This window comes from Dermacentor silvarum, chromosome 9, assembly GCF_013339745.2.
Source record: "Dermacentor silvarum isolate Dsil-2018 chromosome 9, BIME_Dsil_1.4, whole genome shotgun sequence".
Classification (NCBI taxonomy): domain Eukaryota; kingdom Metazoa; phylum Arthropoda; class Arachnida; order Ixodida; family Ixodidae; genus Dermacentor; species Dermacentor silvarum.
In genome coordinates this window covers 68337800-68356657 of record NC_051162.1, presented here as the reverse complement: position 1 = coordinate 68356657, position 18858 = coordinate 68337800, and the positions used below count along the sequence as shown (strand labels likewise).

Below are 18858 nucleotides of genomic sequence, written 5' to 3'. Positions count from 1 at the left end.
CCAAATTATTCCTGCTTCCCCATTTTGGCGTGCCTGATAATCAGATTATGGCTTCGGTACGTAAAACCCCATAATTTTTACAAAATTAGATAAAGTGCCACGCGGCTTGAGGGCCTAGGCAATAAATTAGTTGATAGCGCGGGTTGCGCCCTAAAAAACAGACACACGTAGACATCGAGACGTACGTGCTCTTCAAAGCACACAATTCCTCATGAATCTTTTTGTTTGCACAATGGAGAGACAGTCCCTGAAGGGCCTACTGTCTCGGAAAGCGGGGGGGGGGGGGGGGGGGGGCGAAGAGGGTGCCAATGCTCTGCACTTCCACAAAATGCACCTCGAAGTGCTGTGTGAAACCCACGCTAGTGGCAGTGTGTCAGAGTAAGCGGCGGGACCACGCTGTGCTTCTCATTGTCGATATCTGACAGGAATAAGTGTCCTGTAATAACGCCCAGATCCAAAATTAGAAGTCGTTTAGTATAAAAAAAGGGAAAAGGAGGTACACTGAGGCAAAACGGAGGTCGCCGCTCTTAATTTTATGCCACCGGTATGCGTAAATATATTTCAGGAGGGTATGCTTGGACAGACATGGACGTGTTTTTATTTTATTGTACAGCGTTCTGACCTCACTTTACATCTTTCCTACTTCCTAAACATGAACTCACGTTATCCGAGATACCACAAGCGAAAGGCACAAAGATCACTTCCGATGACTAAACGAGACTGCCGACCAAGAACTCAGAAACATTTTGTGAAAACAAATTAACAGGGCCTTTCGGTTGCCGCATGAGAGTCTTGCTTATAATGAGAGTGTTCAAAATGAGACAGGCCCATGTCACTGTGAGCAAGGCTCCTGTGTAGAAGAGTAAACGTCCTTTAATTTTTTTGCATTTCTTTTTCGTTCTAGGTAAGCGTTCCCTTTTATAATCATGCCTGTTCCTGCCCCAAGGGTATACCGGAAGAACCTGGATTTCAAAAACTACTTCTCGGCTACTCCATATACTGCTCTTTATTATCTAGATACTATCTTGTGCGACCGGCTTTGAACGTTGTAGCGCGTAGGGTCGCGTCATTGCGCGAATTTTCTTTCATTTTTTTCTTCAATCACCTTTTATTCCCTTTACCCCTTTCCCCAGTACAGGGTAGCAAGCCGGTATTTACACTGGCTAACCTCCTTGTCTTTGTTCCCCTTCTTTCTCTCTCTCTCTCTCTCTCTAGATACTATTCTTTTAACAATGTTTGCGCATACTACGCAATTTGCATTGGCGGTCACGTGATTTGCTAAGTTTTGGTTATGCGGAAAAGTTCTTAAGATGAAGGGGGGGGGGGGAGGCAACGGAAAGATCGCTTTGGGAAATTGTGCGCTTAGTGCGCCGTCTCCACTCCTTAATATGACAGGGGTTTCACCTCGAATGTTGCAGGTCTCCCCATGAATTCATATCATGGCTGTTTGGATGTGGGACTCCACGCTTGTACATTCAATGAGCAAATGGGTTGCGTATATTTCTATGCCCTAAATAACTGCAAGCCTTAGTGTAATAGCCACTTATGTATTGCAGTCCCTTCAAACGAAAAGGCGACAAAATAAATTATTAATTTCAGGGCAGAATAGGCGATTGAAGAATAAAATTGTCGCTTAACAGAAATATGTGCAGGGGCAATGTTTGTATATGCATACAGTAAATATACTATTATCCATTTTATGCCTAGGGAGGAGCTAAAACGGCGTATAAGCATAAAGGTGTTCATTATTGGATACCGAATGTTTCTCTGGTACTTTTTTTCAGAATAAGCGCGTTTCGCATAATTTGACAGGTTGAAGCCACAGTACATGTGGCGAATTTTTATTCTACTCAGAATAATCAGAACACTGCGGGTCATCGTGACGCCAACGCAATGCACAACTTCGGCCGCGCTTTGGCTGTGCTCTCGCATGTACGTCTGAATGCATACCCCGATCACCGCAGCTAAGGTAATCACGGGCCCACCGGGCCTCTCGAATGTTTCTTTTTCTTTTTACAGGCGCGTGATACATTTATGTATAAGGCGTTATATTGACGGCACGGCTTTTCTTATTTTTCGTGGGGAGACTTTTTCCAGATCGCTCAGTTGCTTTTTTTTTCAGAATGTGTGATGCGCGAGCAGTGGTTTCAGTTTTTGTTTTTCTTTTGGAGACATTTGAAATTTATGATGAGCACAAAGAACTTCTCACGTACACTTCTACAGACATCCATGCGCCGTAAGCACTAAAGAGCGGTGAGGGCATATGTGAGCAAGTGTATTGGTTGGTTTGGAAGAGTCGATGGTGCTAACCAAAGAAGTTTGCGCAGTCAACGGCCTATGTTCTCTACTGGACCATTTATATGGATGACAGCTATAAAGTTCCAACAAACGGTAAAATCCTTCAAGTCTTTAATTGTGCCAATCAGGTGCCGTTACGGTCCTCTATGTCTTCGTTCTCCCCTTCTTCTCCATCTTTGCCCTCTTCGTTCTCTGTTCATCCACGATCCCTACAATAGCCTGCTGCACGTGTATTCATTTTTTTATTTTACAGCACCGCTATTTGAGTTTTTTTAACAACAATGGAAGTTATATACTCTGCTCCCGCAGCGACAAATGCTCCTTCAAAGTTGACTTCTAGCTACTGTGCCGACAAAATCTATCTGAGCATTATAACTTCTGCCTTAATTAAAAATTATCTGGAGTTTTTCAAGCTAAACCACGACCTGATGTGGAGGCACGCCGTAGTAGGACTATGGATTAATTCACCCCCATTAAGTTGCAGCGGCCACGGCTTGCATTTGATCCCGCGACTTCGTGTTTAGTAACGTAATGCCGAAGGCCCTAGACAGCCACGGCGCGTTAAGCTTCTGTCTTCTACACATGTCTATCGTGTAGTCGCATTTATTTGATTCATAACATACACTTCATTTCAAAGGTTTTAGACCTTTGGGTCTGACTTATTTGAAAAAAAAATGTGGTTGATCCCTCTTATATAGGAATCGGTATAGAACACGAAAGTGAAACGTGTCTTCACAGAAGTAGTGTAATGTTTATTGCACATTGATATATAATGTCTATTGGTGTTTTGTGGCTAAAGCGTCCTTAGGCGTTGATGCACCCACGCTGACGCCTGGTGGCACGTCTCCTCCATCACGACTACCAACGTCGATGACCATGAGCAACCGTCGTGCATATGGAAGCTGCACTACGCTGCACACGCTAGCACAACGCGAAAGACGAAGCACGTAACTGACACACTAATACAACGCGCAAGACAAAGCACGTAACTGAATCGTCACCGAGTCAAAAAAATTAAATTATGGGGTTTTACGTGCCAAAACCAGTTCTGATTATGAGGCACGCCGTAGTGGGGGACTCCGGAAATTTGGACCACCTGGGGTTCTTTAACGTGCACCTAAATCTAAGTACAAGGGTGTTTTCGCATTTCACCCCCATCGAAGACCGAGTCAAATCAGCGCGTACAGCGCGTCGTAATTGCAGCCTCCGCGATCAACTTCAGAAACATTTTCAGAGCTAATTGCGGAGGCCACGCTCCGCTGTGCTGAGTACGGTGAACGCCACCTAGGTGGCGTTGGTAGTGCTTCTTGATGCCAGCGTCCCTTCGAATGCTGGCATCGAGGCGTCGTAGTGCTGAGACCACCGAAGCGTTCACTGTCGGTGCGCGTTAGTGTCATAATGCAGTACTTCTCTTTTCTGCTCGTAGGCGGCGGCACCGCCCCGAGCAAGAGCGCGGGTACACGGAGGAGTGTTAGATATATAAGGCGCGTCTGTGTAGCTCTCTGCAAATGCGTTTGTGGCGCAATGGGTTAAACGCTCGGCGATCTATCGTCGCGGACCGAGAGGTCGTGGGTTCGATATCCAAATTTTGCATGTTTGTGGAACTTTTTCTTCTGGTTTCTTTCTTTGTATTATGTTCTATGACGTATTTCCGTGACGGAAATACGTCAGTGAAGTCTTGGTGGACCCCGGCATAAAACACTTTCGTGTTAAAAAAATGTGCCCTGAAATTGCCTCTTGCTATTCTGTGGCACTCTTTTTTTTTAGTTTTACTTGCGTAACTCGAGAAAGTGGTGCAGTTTCGTTGCGAGCAACGTCGAAACTTCCGAGATGACCTAGTGAAAGGCACGGCTGGTCGCAAGGCCAGCGACCCACCACGAGAGTGGCAGGAGCCAGTGGCCGGAACCCACAGCCCTATCTATGCACCCCATCACAACATCATGATCATAACATGAAACACAACATGATCATAACATAACCTCGATTTGCATGGCCAGTCTCTGATTCTTGTTCTCTTACCGGCTCCTCTTGTTCTCGAAACTAAAAGACGCGCATACTTGTCTGACAGAACCAACTCACGGAAGGTCAGGCTCGTTTAAAGCACTAAAGCTTCATGTGACGAAAAACACATACCAAATAAGTGCAATATATTCCGTGTGAAGAAAGTGAAAGACATACACGCACATCACATTAAAAACATTCAGCAGGAATTCCTGTTGTATTTTGACGATACAATGAAAAAATAGCTGATTTGCATCATACAGCAACTGTTGACCGAATATCAGACGAGTAAAACGCAATATCCAGTGGCAGTACTGAGACTAAACTTTTTTTTCTTGTGCTCCGTCTTTGGTGCCTGCAGTATTTGTCATAGATGCACGTTCTTCAAGTTTGCGCATCCAGATAATTTTCTCGAAATTTCCTGCTATTCTAAAGCTTTTGAAGATGCCAATCACACAATGGTGCAGAAAACTTTGTTTTTCGTTAGCGGCTGTCAATAGGACGCCCTCTTAGCCATATGATTACCGTATCGACAATCAAATGTGAATGACCATGCTAAGTAGCAGCATCATGAAAAGGACTCGCCGTCACACCTAGAATGATGGCCATTTGCTCATTAATACCTAGAACAAGTAAATTGTGTTCAGAATAAAAAGCATAGTTGTCAAAATATGAAAAGCCTAGTACAGCGATCAACCAAAATTTCTATGCCAAGCTTCTTGCGAAGCCCCACTATGCTCCCCTTGCGCTGTATTTAGCATTTTGAAGTTTGTCAAGTAAAAATGTCTGATATATCTGTTGAACAAAGCTGCTAAAACCTAACGACATCTTTACATTGTTTTCGTCTATCGATTGCTATAAATGTATTATTCTGATTCTTGTAAGTACATTCACCATTGTATCGTACCTTTTCTACTCTCGAGCATAACCCTTTTGGAACGAAACGGCCTTTGGATGCTCCGCACAACATGGGGTAGTCCTCCTGAAACACTTCTCGCCCCATACATCGTCGGCTCAATTTTTTCAGTTGGGCTCAGTAATCCGGTCTGCATGGCAAGAGAACACGATCATAATAAATTATCTTTGCTCACATTAACAAGTTTGCAATGGATGGTAGATATAAGGTCTATTGTGACTAATCTTCAGGAAAGAACGCATCATTTAAGCTTTTATAATAAAACGTGTTTCACTTGTTCAGAGCGTTGGATGACGTGAATAACCATGTGAGAATTACCCATTGATTGAGCATTCAAATACTTATGTTTTGTTTTAGTCGTCACCTGCAGCAATATATATATATATATATATATATAAGACTAGGTTTGAAAATAACTATACAATTACCTTAAAGATACAACTGCGTCAATATATAGGTTTAATAAATCTTGTTAAATGAGAGAGCAACTAAGCTGTGGAACACCATAGGCAAACCTAACAAGTTGCAATAGAACTCGCCAGCATCCTTTGATAATAATAGTGCAGTGTGCATCCTACACCTACACATGAAATACACTTCTATGCTGTCGTGAAATATTGCTTATGGTGTATCTTTATCATAGTTTAATATCGACATAAAAGTGATCTTATAAGTTAGAAAATACAGCATCCTAATTGAGACCAAAGCGCTCAATTGACACGGACAAGAAAGACGACAGGACGTGCACTATCTTTCGAGCATACTTCTAGCAGCCTCCAGTTTTGACAATTTTGTATAAGAAAGGGGCAAGAGAATGACTGGGTCGAAAAATCCAGAGGTGTAGGTATGATAATTAAGCGAGGTATTAAGTGGCAAGGTGTAAAAGAGACATATGTTAGGATCATTTACGAATAAGCCGCACATGGAAAGGAAAGACGACTGGGATTAGCTTCCTAATGAACAAGTAGGGATACACCGGATCAAAATAGAGTTTTGATTGGCTGCATCAGAAACAATATCATTACGTCAAGAAAATTGAGCCAAGTGATATTAGTAAGAGATATGAATGCACACGTGGAAGGGAGATCTCGACTGATGTACTATTACAATGGGCTCTTTAGGGCTGGACTGGTGCAAGAAACAGAATCTTCTAGCAGTTATCAAGAACAATAAACGTCATGGGCAGATAACGCAGCATTGTGGAAATAGGCAGTTATGTATCAACTACGCCTTAGTCTCAGAAACGATTTAGCAACGAGCGAATCAATGGCGATAGATCAAAAAGGAACAGATAGCCTGGGTAGCCATGACAGCCGTATACCCTCAATTTCGGAACATACACCGATTTCAGACTGAGACAGCAGCACCAGAATACTGAAGTTTAAATGGAAATCAAGTAGCATAAATAGCAGAAAGCGTACGGAAGAAAACGGAGGCATGTTAACTTTGTGTTCAAAGATCATCTCACCTGTTGGTGTTATGAGCCCAGGGAAAATAATGCACTTCTCGCCTTCACTTACAGCCATTCTAAGCTAGTTAAAAGGAGCATTGCTAAGGTGTGCTTCACTAATGCACTTGATAAGTCCTTCCAACATTCATTTTCACGAGAGATTCAAAGAACAACATTCACGGCTCCTAAATGCATCAAACTTGATGGTTTCTGTAACAGAAGGATTACTCTGGCGTCTAAGTGCGAGTCATATTCGCCACCATAATCCTTCTTCGCTGACACCCTATTTTGCACAAACAGATTTATTCAATTTTTCATTTTTCCATCGCACTGTAACTGATTGGAATGATTCTTAATTGCCTTTCGCCTCAATTTGATGTCTTATCAATTTGATGTTTTTGAAACGCTGTTCACTCTGTTGTATTTGCTTTGTTTACCTTTATACTCACCCTGCTTGGACCTGTACAAGGTTTGCAGTATTGAATAAATAATAATGATAATAAAATAATAATAGTGTGTCTAACACAGAACCTTGCCCCACTTTTGAGAAGAAATATGTAGCAGTTATTCCCTACATCCACCCAGCATCTCACAACTTAAGAAACGTGGCTGTACGAGGCAATGTTCAAGTTCTTATTACAGCACCCAGTAAGCTGGGCAATTCATGTAAAAAGAAAAAAAAGACAGATCCCACAAAGCCCGATTTAAAAAAAAAGAACACAAAAAATTCGTTGAGTGCAAAACCAGCGTCATTTGTTGTATTGCGTAGCCCTGTAACCGATGTTACGTTTGGCAAACGAGACGTTGCGTGAGCGAATGGCTCAGAGAGCATCGCTATAAAGCTAATAAAACGCAACCTAATGGTTTTCCTGCGCTACATTTGCAGAGGTGGGGTTGCGAACCCCTTAGCGATAAAAGAGTCAACGTAGGCAGATCATGGGAACCCACTGACAAAGAAATGAAATTTCTGCGCATGCCTGACGATCTTACTAATCTGAGTTTTTCTGAGTGCTCTGTTCCTTCTTTTTCTGTCTGTGTTTGTGATGTGATTCACGTGATATGTGACGCCATTTACTGAAAGTAGCTTTGTTCGGCTCGATTGAACGAATTAAACATCATTTTTATTAGTAGCGCCTGTGCGTCCAATGTTCCTTCTTTTTTCCTTGTGTTTCCCTGCGCTCAACCACCTTTAATCGAGATGCACCAACAAGCCCACATCGGCCCCCTTTTTGGATAGTAATTGCGATTTTTGCTTTAAAACTGGGTCTCCATAAGCTTTTGTAGGAGCAGTCAAAAGACGAAGGACAGAGAAGACACTCTACTCCGTAGACGGTTCGTGCTAAAAACTCAGTACACGTGACATCATATAACAAAGTGGTCGTCCAGGCTGGATAAACCCGTGAGAACTTTCCCTTACCTAGATGAGCGTTTATTATGCAAAGAAAACCTTGTTCTGACAACCAGAAAGAAACTGAATATGTTGTCAGTATATCACTGTTTATTTAAACCATGATTGTATATTCCTTTACCTACCTGGAAGTGAACGCCAATTAGTGTCAACGCGTGCATTCAATTACTTTCCACTTACACGTGCTGTCCGATAGCGGAATTCGCTCCCTGGCAGCATCCCATGCCTGCCGACCTATGACACCCTCCTTGAGATCCTAGCCAGTTACCTTGCTGATAAAGTGTGATGATACCCTCTTTTTTATCTAAAGTGGCGTTCTTACATATCCGAATACTTTTTTCCCTCATTGAGTGCATAGGCCATGCTTCTTTTTCAAGCGAAGCTTATATTGACTCACAAGTGTAGGCAGGGGTGCTGGTATGACGCTGAAACCCTGTCGAAAACCTGTCAAAAACTCGGGGCTCGTTCACTTAGTGTATACCAAAGTTGGCATGGAAGGGTACTAAAGTATCACTAACATGACTGAGAGGTCATGACATCAGTAACGTCACATGCGCGTCAGTTACGTCGCGATTAACGATAATAAAATCACCTGTCGCACATACCCGCATTGGATATGCGGGTATTAGCCAGGTTAAGAAATAAATAAGGCAACAAAGAAAGAAAGAAAGAGAGAGAGATGGAAAGAAAGAAATCACGTGTGGCTGATACCGGGGCGCGTGTTTCTATTTGCGCCCATGCCCAGAGCTGAAGCGCTGGCGCCGCCATCCATGTTTCTAGGTGGTTTATTTCGCCGAGAGCGTTGGAACGCAATCATATGGTTCGCATGAATGTATTCTCCGGAAGCGTGGCTGTATAGCCTAGTGGCTACGACGCTCGCTTTGAGACCTCGCGGACGCGGATTCGTATTCCGCCTTAACCAGAATCTCTTTTTCTTGGTATCACCATTTTCTTTTTTCCCTCTCTGTTTGGCGGCGCGGTCGGTTGAGCCCCGATGCCGCGGCGGAAGCCGCGTTGCCGGGCGACGACGCGAAGCGGCGCTCGTTGGGGTGTTGCGGAGCGCAGCGTAGCAACACCCCAAATAAAAAAATACTGCTCCAGTTAGGTAGACTGCTCCCTCCCTGATAGTGAGATTATATTTGGGTCATCAAAACAGTGATGCGTTTATTTAGGAATGCCATCAATCCCTTAACAGCAGCCACAGTTTTGCATAGTCACCTCCAGCCCAGCGTTCTGCGTTCCAACGGCGGCGGCTAGAAACTTGGTTACGCGAGCGGCGCATGGCGGCGCCCGCCGTCGAGCACTGGGCTTGGGCGCAATTAGAAACACGCTACCGGGGCCGCGCATTTCAGCTCCGCTCCCAGATTAGAGCTGATGCGAGGAAAGCTGCGTCGGCGCCGGATCACGTGACGCGCTCGAGCAATGAGGGCCGTTTTGTGTGTCGCGGGGCTTGGCGCGCGCTCCGCCGGGCTTCACTCGCCTCACATCAGTCTCGGCGACCAGATGGGAAATATAAATGCTCCTCCGTGGTACGTTCCGCGGAGGAGCAGGATGTGTTTGAGCAACGGCGCCGCGAACTCACTCGGTAAAGGGCTCGCCGTCGACGTGCCGATTCCAACCTTAGGGCTTCCGAAGCCCAGGCGAAATGTCAGCAAAAAGCCGCGGACCCCGAGTTGCGGGAGCGCGATGTTGAGGCCAAATGTCAGCGAAGAGCCGCCGACCCTGAGTTTAGGGCAACCGAAGCGGAACGTCCGCGACAGCATTGTCTTACCGAAAGCTTTCCTCAGCCCCATTTTCTGGACAACGGAAGGACTAGTGATATTTTTATTCCCTGCTGGATACATTTCTCTCTTCAAATGTACAACTTTTTTATTGTAATATATTCAAGGTTTCATCCGTTGAACACGCGTGCAGATTAAAGGTATTTATGGCGCATCATAACATTTATCTTACTTATGAAGGATATTACTTCGTTGCCATGTATGTCACACATTCTATGTATATTAGTCACGCACTTAATGTGCGGCACCCCCCTCCCCCTTTACTCAGTGCCTCGCCAGAAGCTAGTGAAGCACCTTGATATATATATATATATATATATATATATATAAGAAAACAGCCGTGTAATGAAGATTTTTTCCCAATCATTGGTTCCATACAAGGATATATTATAAAAATGATGGGAAAACCACGCCAGATTTTACCAGTAGTTCAAGTATTGTAGCCATTCATGCTGCGAGTTGTTGGATAGGAGGATTTAATACCATCGGTCAAGTTCTTCGAAAGCAACCACTGGCTGGCGGCGCAGGACAATTAGGGTTCGCAGGTGCGCGTTGACCATGCTGTCGCACCCGTCCAACAGGTTGGTTAACACACCCTCGTGTGCCACGCGTGGAGCTTTTGTCTCCCCCTGCTTTACGTTTCCCGAAAGTACAACTGGAAGCCGCAACGGTTAGAAGTTGCTGATCCTCGTCCCTGGTAAAGCAGTCTTGCAGCACTGTAATGTCATTCGAGAACGATCCATCCCCTCCAGCTGAGCGCTTTCCATGAGCGGAGGCAACGCCGGACGCTGGTCAGCCATCCGAGAATAGGACTCATGGAGTGATCTCATCGGCCGAACGTGACGCTACTTGCACGGGCCGTACGAATGGATGACAATGACAACACCTGCATGGGCTCGACGATTGGATCAACATGACGACACCTGGACGGGCTCGACAATTGGCTGAATATAACGTGACCCCGACGGACTGAATGGGTTATAAGCCAGAGAAACATCGAGACGAGAAAGGCGTTCTTCTTGCCGCGGGTCGCAGCCTCCGATTCGCTGCCGGCTGTGACGATGGTTTTTACTGCTATTTTGCTTTTTCTACTAATGTACGCGATGTAGACAAACCTTCATTTCTCTAAGTCCTCCTCAACGCCGGCCAATTTTCGCACTCAACGGCAAAATAAATAGACTCCAACAATACAACCCAGGTACCTTCTGTTGAAATCAATTGCACAATACTTGAGTTCTTTATTTATATGTACAAATGTGAACTGTATCCGAGGGTCCGCCTTAGTCAATGCTGAATACATGAGTTTTGATCTCTCACAAGACACTTCCTTTGACGTGCATTGTCCTTCGATAACTACACTTCGATGTCCTCGCATTCAATGTCGTTATAGAAGGGCTAATGTCACAAGAAAACCAACTGTGTTCATCGTAATATATGAATCTAAATGCTCGCTTTGACGTATGTTGTCCTCTGATAACCACACCTAAATGCCACCGCATTCAATGTCGTAATAAAATGGCTCATTTCGTACGAAAACCAACTGTATTATTCGTAAGATCTAAATAAATATGCATGCGCAATGGTTGTGTATTCCCCTGTTACTATGCTAAACTAAAAAAGAACGGTTAGCTTGCTTGATCGAGCAAGTGGTCATTTTCATGCCTGCGCATTTGCTATGCGGAGAAGTTGGAGCTGAATGCCACTCTATTTTAGAAGGTTTCAATACCGACACACGAATACAGTTTATGTGTGATATCTAAATAAGCATGAAAATAAGAAGCATATAAAAGGAAATAACCTATTAGATACCAGCGTGACCATATGGTCACGCAGATGTGGACGAAGCTGTTCAGTTTATACAGGCTCAGAAAACCGTTCCCAACTTGCCCCAACGTGCATTTCGAGAGCTTAGGATACACCTTACAGACAACAGGTGACAGAAGTTGTCTATCTTTATTTGATAATTGCTTAAAATTGCGCGAAAAAAGTTGTTTGCAGATCAGCTTTTCATATGCAATTCTCCCGTGGATGAGCGTTTTTTTTTCGCGGTATTCATTGCAGCAATAGCGTGATTCACATTTATCTGTATACCTCATGCAATATGCGACTTCCTGTGTTAATTCGTGAGAGACTAGTGTTCGTTTATTTTGTGTACAAGCATGTTCTTGTACGTGTTGCCATATGGTCATGCTAGGCCTTTGAGCTCCCTATATAGGGTGTTTCACTTTAGATGCACCAATTTTTAAAAAATTGCCTGTGGCAAATAGCACAATTATAATCCTTGGTCTAAACTAGTTGATGAGGCGGCCATTACTTCCACGAAAAATCAAAACGCCTAATTGAATAATGAACCTAATTACGCTAATTAACTTTTTCATTATTTATTTTACGGCACATCTTTCAATCTACGAATTATAGCTGCTGAGTTGGCAATGCATATTGATTTGGAACGAATTCCCTGGACTGAACTAGTTTCGAGATATTAATTTTCAAGGTGTCCGGCGAAATGCATGTGCGTTCCAATGAACTTTATGCTTCAATGCATAAAACAGCTTTTTCCTAAAAAAGTTAACTGGCACGCCCATGAATTTCGTTGTACAGTCTGAAAATTGATATCTCGAAACTGGTTCAGTCCTGCGAAATCGTTTTAAGTGGATACGCCTTGTGAACTCAGCGGCTATAAGTCGTAGATTAAAAAAATGTGCCGTAAAATAAATTATTATCAAGTTAATTAGCGTAATTATGTAGTTATTCAATTAGGCATTTTTATTTTTCGTTTAAGTAAGGGCCGCCTCATCGAGTAGTTTATATCAAGGATTATAAATGTGCTTTCAGCCGCAGGCAATTTTAAAAAATTTTGTGCAGCTAAAATGAAACACCTTGTATTGGCCAACGCCAGCGCCGTGGGTACGAAGAGCACGCGCTTTCCGACGACGGGATAATCGTTGTGTGCTGGATGGAAAACTCTGTTGCAATAATTGCGAGCACTGTACACGGCATCCCTCTCATCTGCAGACAGGTATTCCTGTGCAAAGATGTAGAGGATCAAAGTGGCTCGTCCAGGTGCTGTTCCCCAGTATAACTGCTTTATACGAGGCACAGGTCTGATGGATGCAAACATAGGGGCCTACCGCATTCCATTTCGTGGCAAGAAATGGCGGTGGCCAATATTCACTTGGCTTTGTAATGAGGCCATAAGCAACGGTTGGGCGCTTATTCGCAGCACAAGGTCCAACGTCACTGAACTGGAATTCCGGAGGCAAATAGCCCAAAGCTGCCTCACAAGACGGAACAAGAATCCCAAAGAACCTGGTCGTCGAACCATGCCAAAACCTCGTGACGCTGCATTTTATAGTGCACGATATGACAAAGTGGCCCACTTTGTTGGAGCCGTACCTAACAGCAAAAAGTGCAGGTGCGCTGGAAACATTTGCAACAGCACGGTGCGCACACAGTGCACTAATTGCGATATCGGCCTATGCATTCCATGCTTCGAACCATACCTAATAACTGTCTCACAAATCCCTAATTATATGTGTTGTGATGTGTCAAGGCGTGAAATAAAATTTGTCCCTTTGTGCTTTTCGCTGTAGCCTAGGGGGCCAGCGTGACCATATGTTCAGGGGTCATATTTCGTAAACTAAGAGCACGTTCACAATCAAAGCTTTTATCTGATTTATTTACACGCAGGTACGATACAAAATGACATTTGTTGCGACAAAAAACAGAAAAAATGAAATCGGTTCATAATTGGTTAAAAAAGGACCGTAAACAATTTCGTGTGCAGATATAAAAAAAACACTCAAATATTATGAAGAAATACCAGGTTTTACCAGCTTGAAAAGGTGAAACACAATATAGTAAAACAGTAAAATGAACTAATTTTCGCAGGCAACACTTACCACTCTTACGCCGTCAGGACCCATGACAAGCGATAGGGTAGACAACTTGGTTTTGTCTTCAAACAATGTTTCCTCGATTTCAGACGCTTTAACCTTGAAGGTAAGAGCACCAATTATTTCACACTTTTGAGTAACAAAAACAACTTTTATAATGCCACTCATAGAGGCGGCCGCACTACACTTCCTTCCTTAATCTATTTTATATTTCTATTTATTTATTTATTTATACGTACTGTCAATCTCAATAGGGATTATAACAGGAGGGCAAAAGAAGACAGGGATTTAGTACAAGGCAAAATAAAAAAAACAAGCAAACATGGTGCAACTAGACGTCGTCCAGTCTACAGGCGCAAGTTATACCGCAAGTTGTACAAAGGTAAATTGTAAAGACAAAATGACAAAAAGACATTGGCACTTGAGGTAAATGAGAACAAAGGCAAAACTATAAAACTGTTTTAAAATTGTGACGCTAGCAAATCGGTTTCGATTAGTTTAGAGAAATGGGCTAAGGATGTGCTACTGGTAATGGAGGGGGTCAGGTTATTCCATTCTCTGATCGCCAGGGGAAAAAACGACAATTTGAGGGCATCTGTGTGTATGTGTGTGTGGAAATACACATCTGTTTGGATCTGTGTGGATCTGTGTGAAAACATAATGGCCAACATAGGCGTATGTTGGCCATTATGTTTGACTAAGTTCTGCTAGAAAATATTTCACAGTGTGGAGCAATGCGAGTTAAACACTTCAATTTATACCTGGCATATTGCAGTAGTTCAAGCGCAGTGCGATTTCACACTATAAATTGGTATTACGCGTAGCTTCTACTATTAATGATGGAAACGAGTTTTATTTAGTCGACGCTTGCCTAGTGGCGAGGCTAAGGCAGCCTCAAGTGGGATCTTCAGCTCGAGGCCAAATCTTATTTCCATATTGGAAGAGATAGAAAATGCAGTAGTAATTTTTTTAAAACACCTATAGTAGCAATTCAAAAGAATAATATCGTATTTGATAAAAATTATTTCAATGCTAGCAACTGTTCGAAGCAAAATTTTGATTTAAGACCTGAATTTATTTGTAAATGCCGAAAATTGGTAAGCTTAAGAAAAAAACTGGAGGACGCTTAAGCATTTACGAACGGAACGCGATACCATTCAAAAATCTCCGTCTGCTTAGAGGCTTCCTGGCCATTGCAGCTTTCTTTTTCTCCAACTTCGCCTCCGCATGCGGTTGTAGTAAGGTCCCTGTATGTTCCAAAGGTAGCGCAAACATTTGTTCAAATAGGAAAGGAGAATATCCTCCCCGCCCTCTACCCCTCTCCTGACTTCTTCGCCATTTTCCGCTCTCCCATTGGACGAGGCTTGACACGTGACAAATAACCTCCGATGACTCCGCGCAGCTTTCGTTTTCGCGGTAAAACGGCACCATTAGTGAGTGTACAAACACCGGGACACATGTGCGCTGTGCGTGAGCGTAGGCTTTTTGCATTTTTGAAGATGCGCTCGGCTGCAGCACGATGCCGACCTGCTGTGGTGTTGAATGTTCAAATAGCATTGCCAAGGGGGCAAGCTTTTTGCGGTTCCCCGTGGTAAACGAAACATCAAACGGTGAGCGAAATCGCTCCACCATATCGGAAGAAAGAAACATGATTGCCACCGAGGGAGGCTTTGCGAGGTCGTTCGCTACTAAAACCTTTTGTGTATACGTTCTCCTCGAAGTCGTTCAGATCAAGAGAGGCTTGATACTGACGCTTAGCTTGAACGAAAAAAAAGCAGCGTGACATTACCGGCCACGTTTTCTCGTGTGGTTTCGATACCTATGAAAGCGAGATTGTTCTAGCTCGCTCGTATTAGACACCGGTTACCTGAAACTGCCAACAGTAATTACAGCAGAATCTTTACTGTTCGCAATTTTTTTTATTTGCGAAGAGTTCTGCGCACGCCCGTGAATCACTTATTAAAGCAGTCTGGCAGCCACCCTACAGCCCATAGATTTCATGAAATTTGGTTGCCACAAGTCGTTTGAAACAGATTCTGCAAAGGTTGGAGGCTGCGAAACTGGGGGCATTATAATTATTCTCAACTTAGTTTTAGGGTTTATTTTGCCGCAGTACATAAATAAAGGGTGATGATCAGATGCGTACGATAAAAAAGGAATTAGCTAATACATAACACCAATTCACCAAAGCAATGTAACTTGCAATATAATGCGAAGCTGCCCATATGCATTTTGGAAATATCAAAAAATGCACGTTGAGGGTGTATTTAGCACATGTCTCCGCCGTGTTGTGTGTGTGGATAGTTTGATGTAGCTCTTTGTTCTTGTAAATGCGTCAGGTAAACAGAACACCATTCGATTCCGAGAAACAATCAGCAGTAGTAAAGACTGCTTAGGATTGTGTTTAACTTGTTCTACATTCGTTTTCCTCGTCTGAGCGATGCATATTCTACTAATAATAAAAGGTACCACATATCGTACGCGTATATCTTACGCGCGAACAGCCTTGTGAAAATGCCCCCAGAACAGTCGCGTTTCAAGCAAGCGCTTCAACGCACCGCATGCGATACGAAATGAAGCGGGCGATAGCGGCCGGGCACGCTTCGCTCACTAATGGCGGCCGAGAGGGCGGGACGAGGAAGAAACGGCGCGGAGAGGAGGAGTTTGCGTTATCTTTGAAAAATACAGGGACCTTCGGTTGCCGAGGATGTGAGCGCAATCTGAATGGTATTTTAACGAGAAGCAAACCGCTGCGCGCCGCTGTATCAGTGGTAGAAATGCTGGAAAAGGGGCTTGTGTTCGTGTTTTCGCATATGAGAATTATGTTTTCTCGTATATAAAATTACAACCCTACGCTATCACGCCTGTTGGTTATGTTTACCTTGTACTTTGCGATTCTTTGACGCATTTATTTTGAGAAATTCGATTGTTCACTAGCGCCTCTGCGCCACGTGGGGGGCCTGAGTGCTCGGGGTGGTTCGGGATGATTTTCGTGGCGGCGGTCGCCGAGACCAACGCCAACGCCTGATTTTTTGCGACACGGGGCTTTTAAACCTTTCCCGTTAATACAAGCACGAATCCTAAATATCCGTAACATACGCCAGAAACAAATGTGGTACCTGTGTAAACTTAATCTTTAGACCATCTCAAGCCTACAAATGTTATATGAAAATTTACAGCTTATCTGTACATATTTAATTGCTTAGAAAGGTTTTGCAACGAACCGTTAGTTATTTATTTGTGTTTTGCAAAGAGGGTAATTGTACAGCAATTTTCTGTGGTGTGGATGTAATATTTGGTGGAGTTTGAATAAATAAGATGTAGTTTTTACAGCTGAGGCAAAGTTGTAAAATGCACGAAGCAGTGGGAAAACATACGAAGTAAGATTCTGTAGTTTTATCGGCCGCATAAATTTCACTAACCATTTAAATACCGACAAAAGAGCAAGTATGGTAACACGTGCGCACATGCAGACATGAAGAGATCTTACACGATGACCGGAAACAGTCGCAATCATAACTCTGGCGGGATGACGAGCGCACGCTTCGTGCAGCCTCTCGCTTCACTGCGTCTTGCACACTTCAGATTATGCGACCTTGAATAATAGGTGCGCGGGGACCATGTGCGCATGTAGCCATCAGGGATTTCTACTCGCCCTGAACCTTTGTTTCCACCTTAGATTATCTTCGAGATGCGGCGCCTGGGCCACGTATGCACTGAGCTGGGCGTGCAGCACTTCCCAGCCACAGCCAAGCGAGTGGAGGAGATGCGTGCTTTATTCCGCTGGACCGCGTTTGCTGAGGTGACCTTCAGCATTGGGCACGCTCGAAGATGGCGTGCCACAGGCCACCATCCTTCTCGGCTCATTCCCGCGTGCTTTCTTGTTGTAACCAGAGCGCACTGCACGCGCGGCGTGATATATCGTATCGCACAGGGACCTTACATGGAACATTGCGGTAAAGGCGATGTTGACGACATTTAGCAAAAACTTGCCTGAAGTGATCATATTAATCCCATCACAATAAACATAGAACTTGAAGTTGAAATACTTTTTTTGCGATGCAGCGACATCCTAAAATACTCTGACACCGGGTAAAACTTGCGGACTTGTTTTAGAATAGCTGTAACGAGCACACTACCACAAAACAGTGTGCTTATATTCACATTTTTTTCGCTCTAGAAATCTAGACTTGCCAGATAAACCGTGTCGCATCTTTGGCGTGTCTTTAAAGCTATCGTTACTGCACAGACAGTGATTTTAAGTAACACAACCTATTCGATGCAGCCGCACTAGCTTAGCCTCATTAGAAGCACCATGCGCAAAGAGGTCTTTACTGAGTCAGAGATGGCGACATCCTAATTCGCTTGTTTATCGGGCTCACAACGCACAAATAACAAAAGAAGGACAGGCAGAGTGAAAGAGAAGTGACCACAAACTAGTCTTTTTTTTCATAATTTACAGACTATATACACTTGGAGAAAGAAAACAAGCACAAAGGACAGCGACTGACATCATGCATCGACTGCCACGTTTCAAGCACGTGCTCGCCTGTGCCTGGCAAAAAAGTGAGGCAATCAAATTGCCACCTCAGCAGTGCTACGACATGAGAACTACCGCATATATTCCCTAGCTTATTTATCATTTCAGCCTAGATAATTAAATGAGTTGGCTAAGATATGCGATCACTTTCGATTCATTAAAAAAATGGTACGCAACCGCACCGCTACTGCACCGTCACCAACACGCCCAAGCTTTAAGACTTGCATGCTGCCGCGTTTCTGCTTGATGACACCCAATTTCAAATTCAGCATTTCTCTGGCTTGAGCGTCCCCGTTTGGTTTTATGTGTTCAGATTCGGTATGTTATAAAATCGTACCAGAGGCTAGAAGAGGTTAGGAAATTTTTGCGGCATAACGCCGAAGACAAGCACTTGCTTACCATTTTGTCAATTGCTGTGCCATTCAGATAGCTTCTGAGACGAAGCATTTCAGTGGAAATTGAGGCTTTGGTAAGCGAAAGTGTTAAGCCACGGTGAATGCGGAGAATCAATGGAGCATTACCACTTCTTGCTTCCATGATCACCGGATAGACCGTACGGAGGCGCTCC

General features: G+C 43.8%; 1 protein-coding gene across 1 annotated transcript in view; it reads right to left on the bottom strand.

Annotated features, from left to right (window-relative positions):
- LOC119464769 (uncharacterized) overlaps positions 1-18858 on the bottom strand; it is a 31446-nt gene extending 12588 nt beyond the window's left edge. Inside the window, exons 1-3 of the mRNA XM_049655305.1 lie at positions 18690-18858; positions 13757-13849; positions 5207-5345 (exon numbers count right to left, since the gene is read on the bottom strand). Coding sequence (XP_049511262.1) covers positions 5207-5345; positions 13757-13849; positions 18690-18827 — 370 coding nt within the window. The 5' untranslated portion in view covers positions 18828-18858. The remainder of the gene's footprint in view (positions 1-5206; positions 5346-13756; positions 13850-18689) is intronic.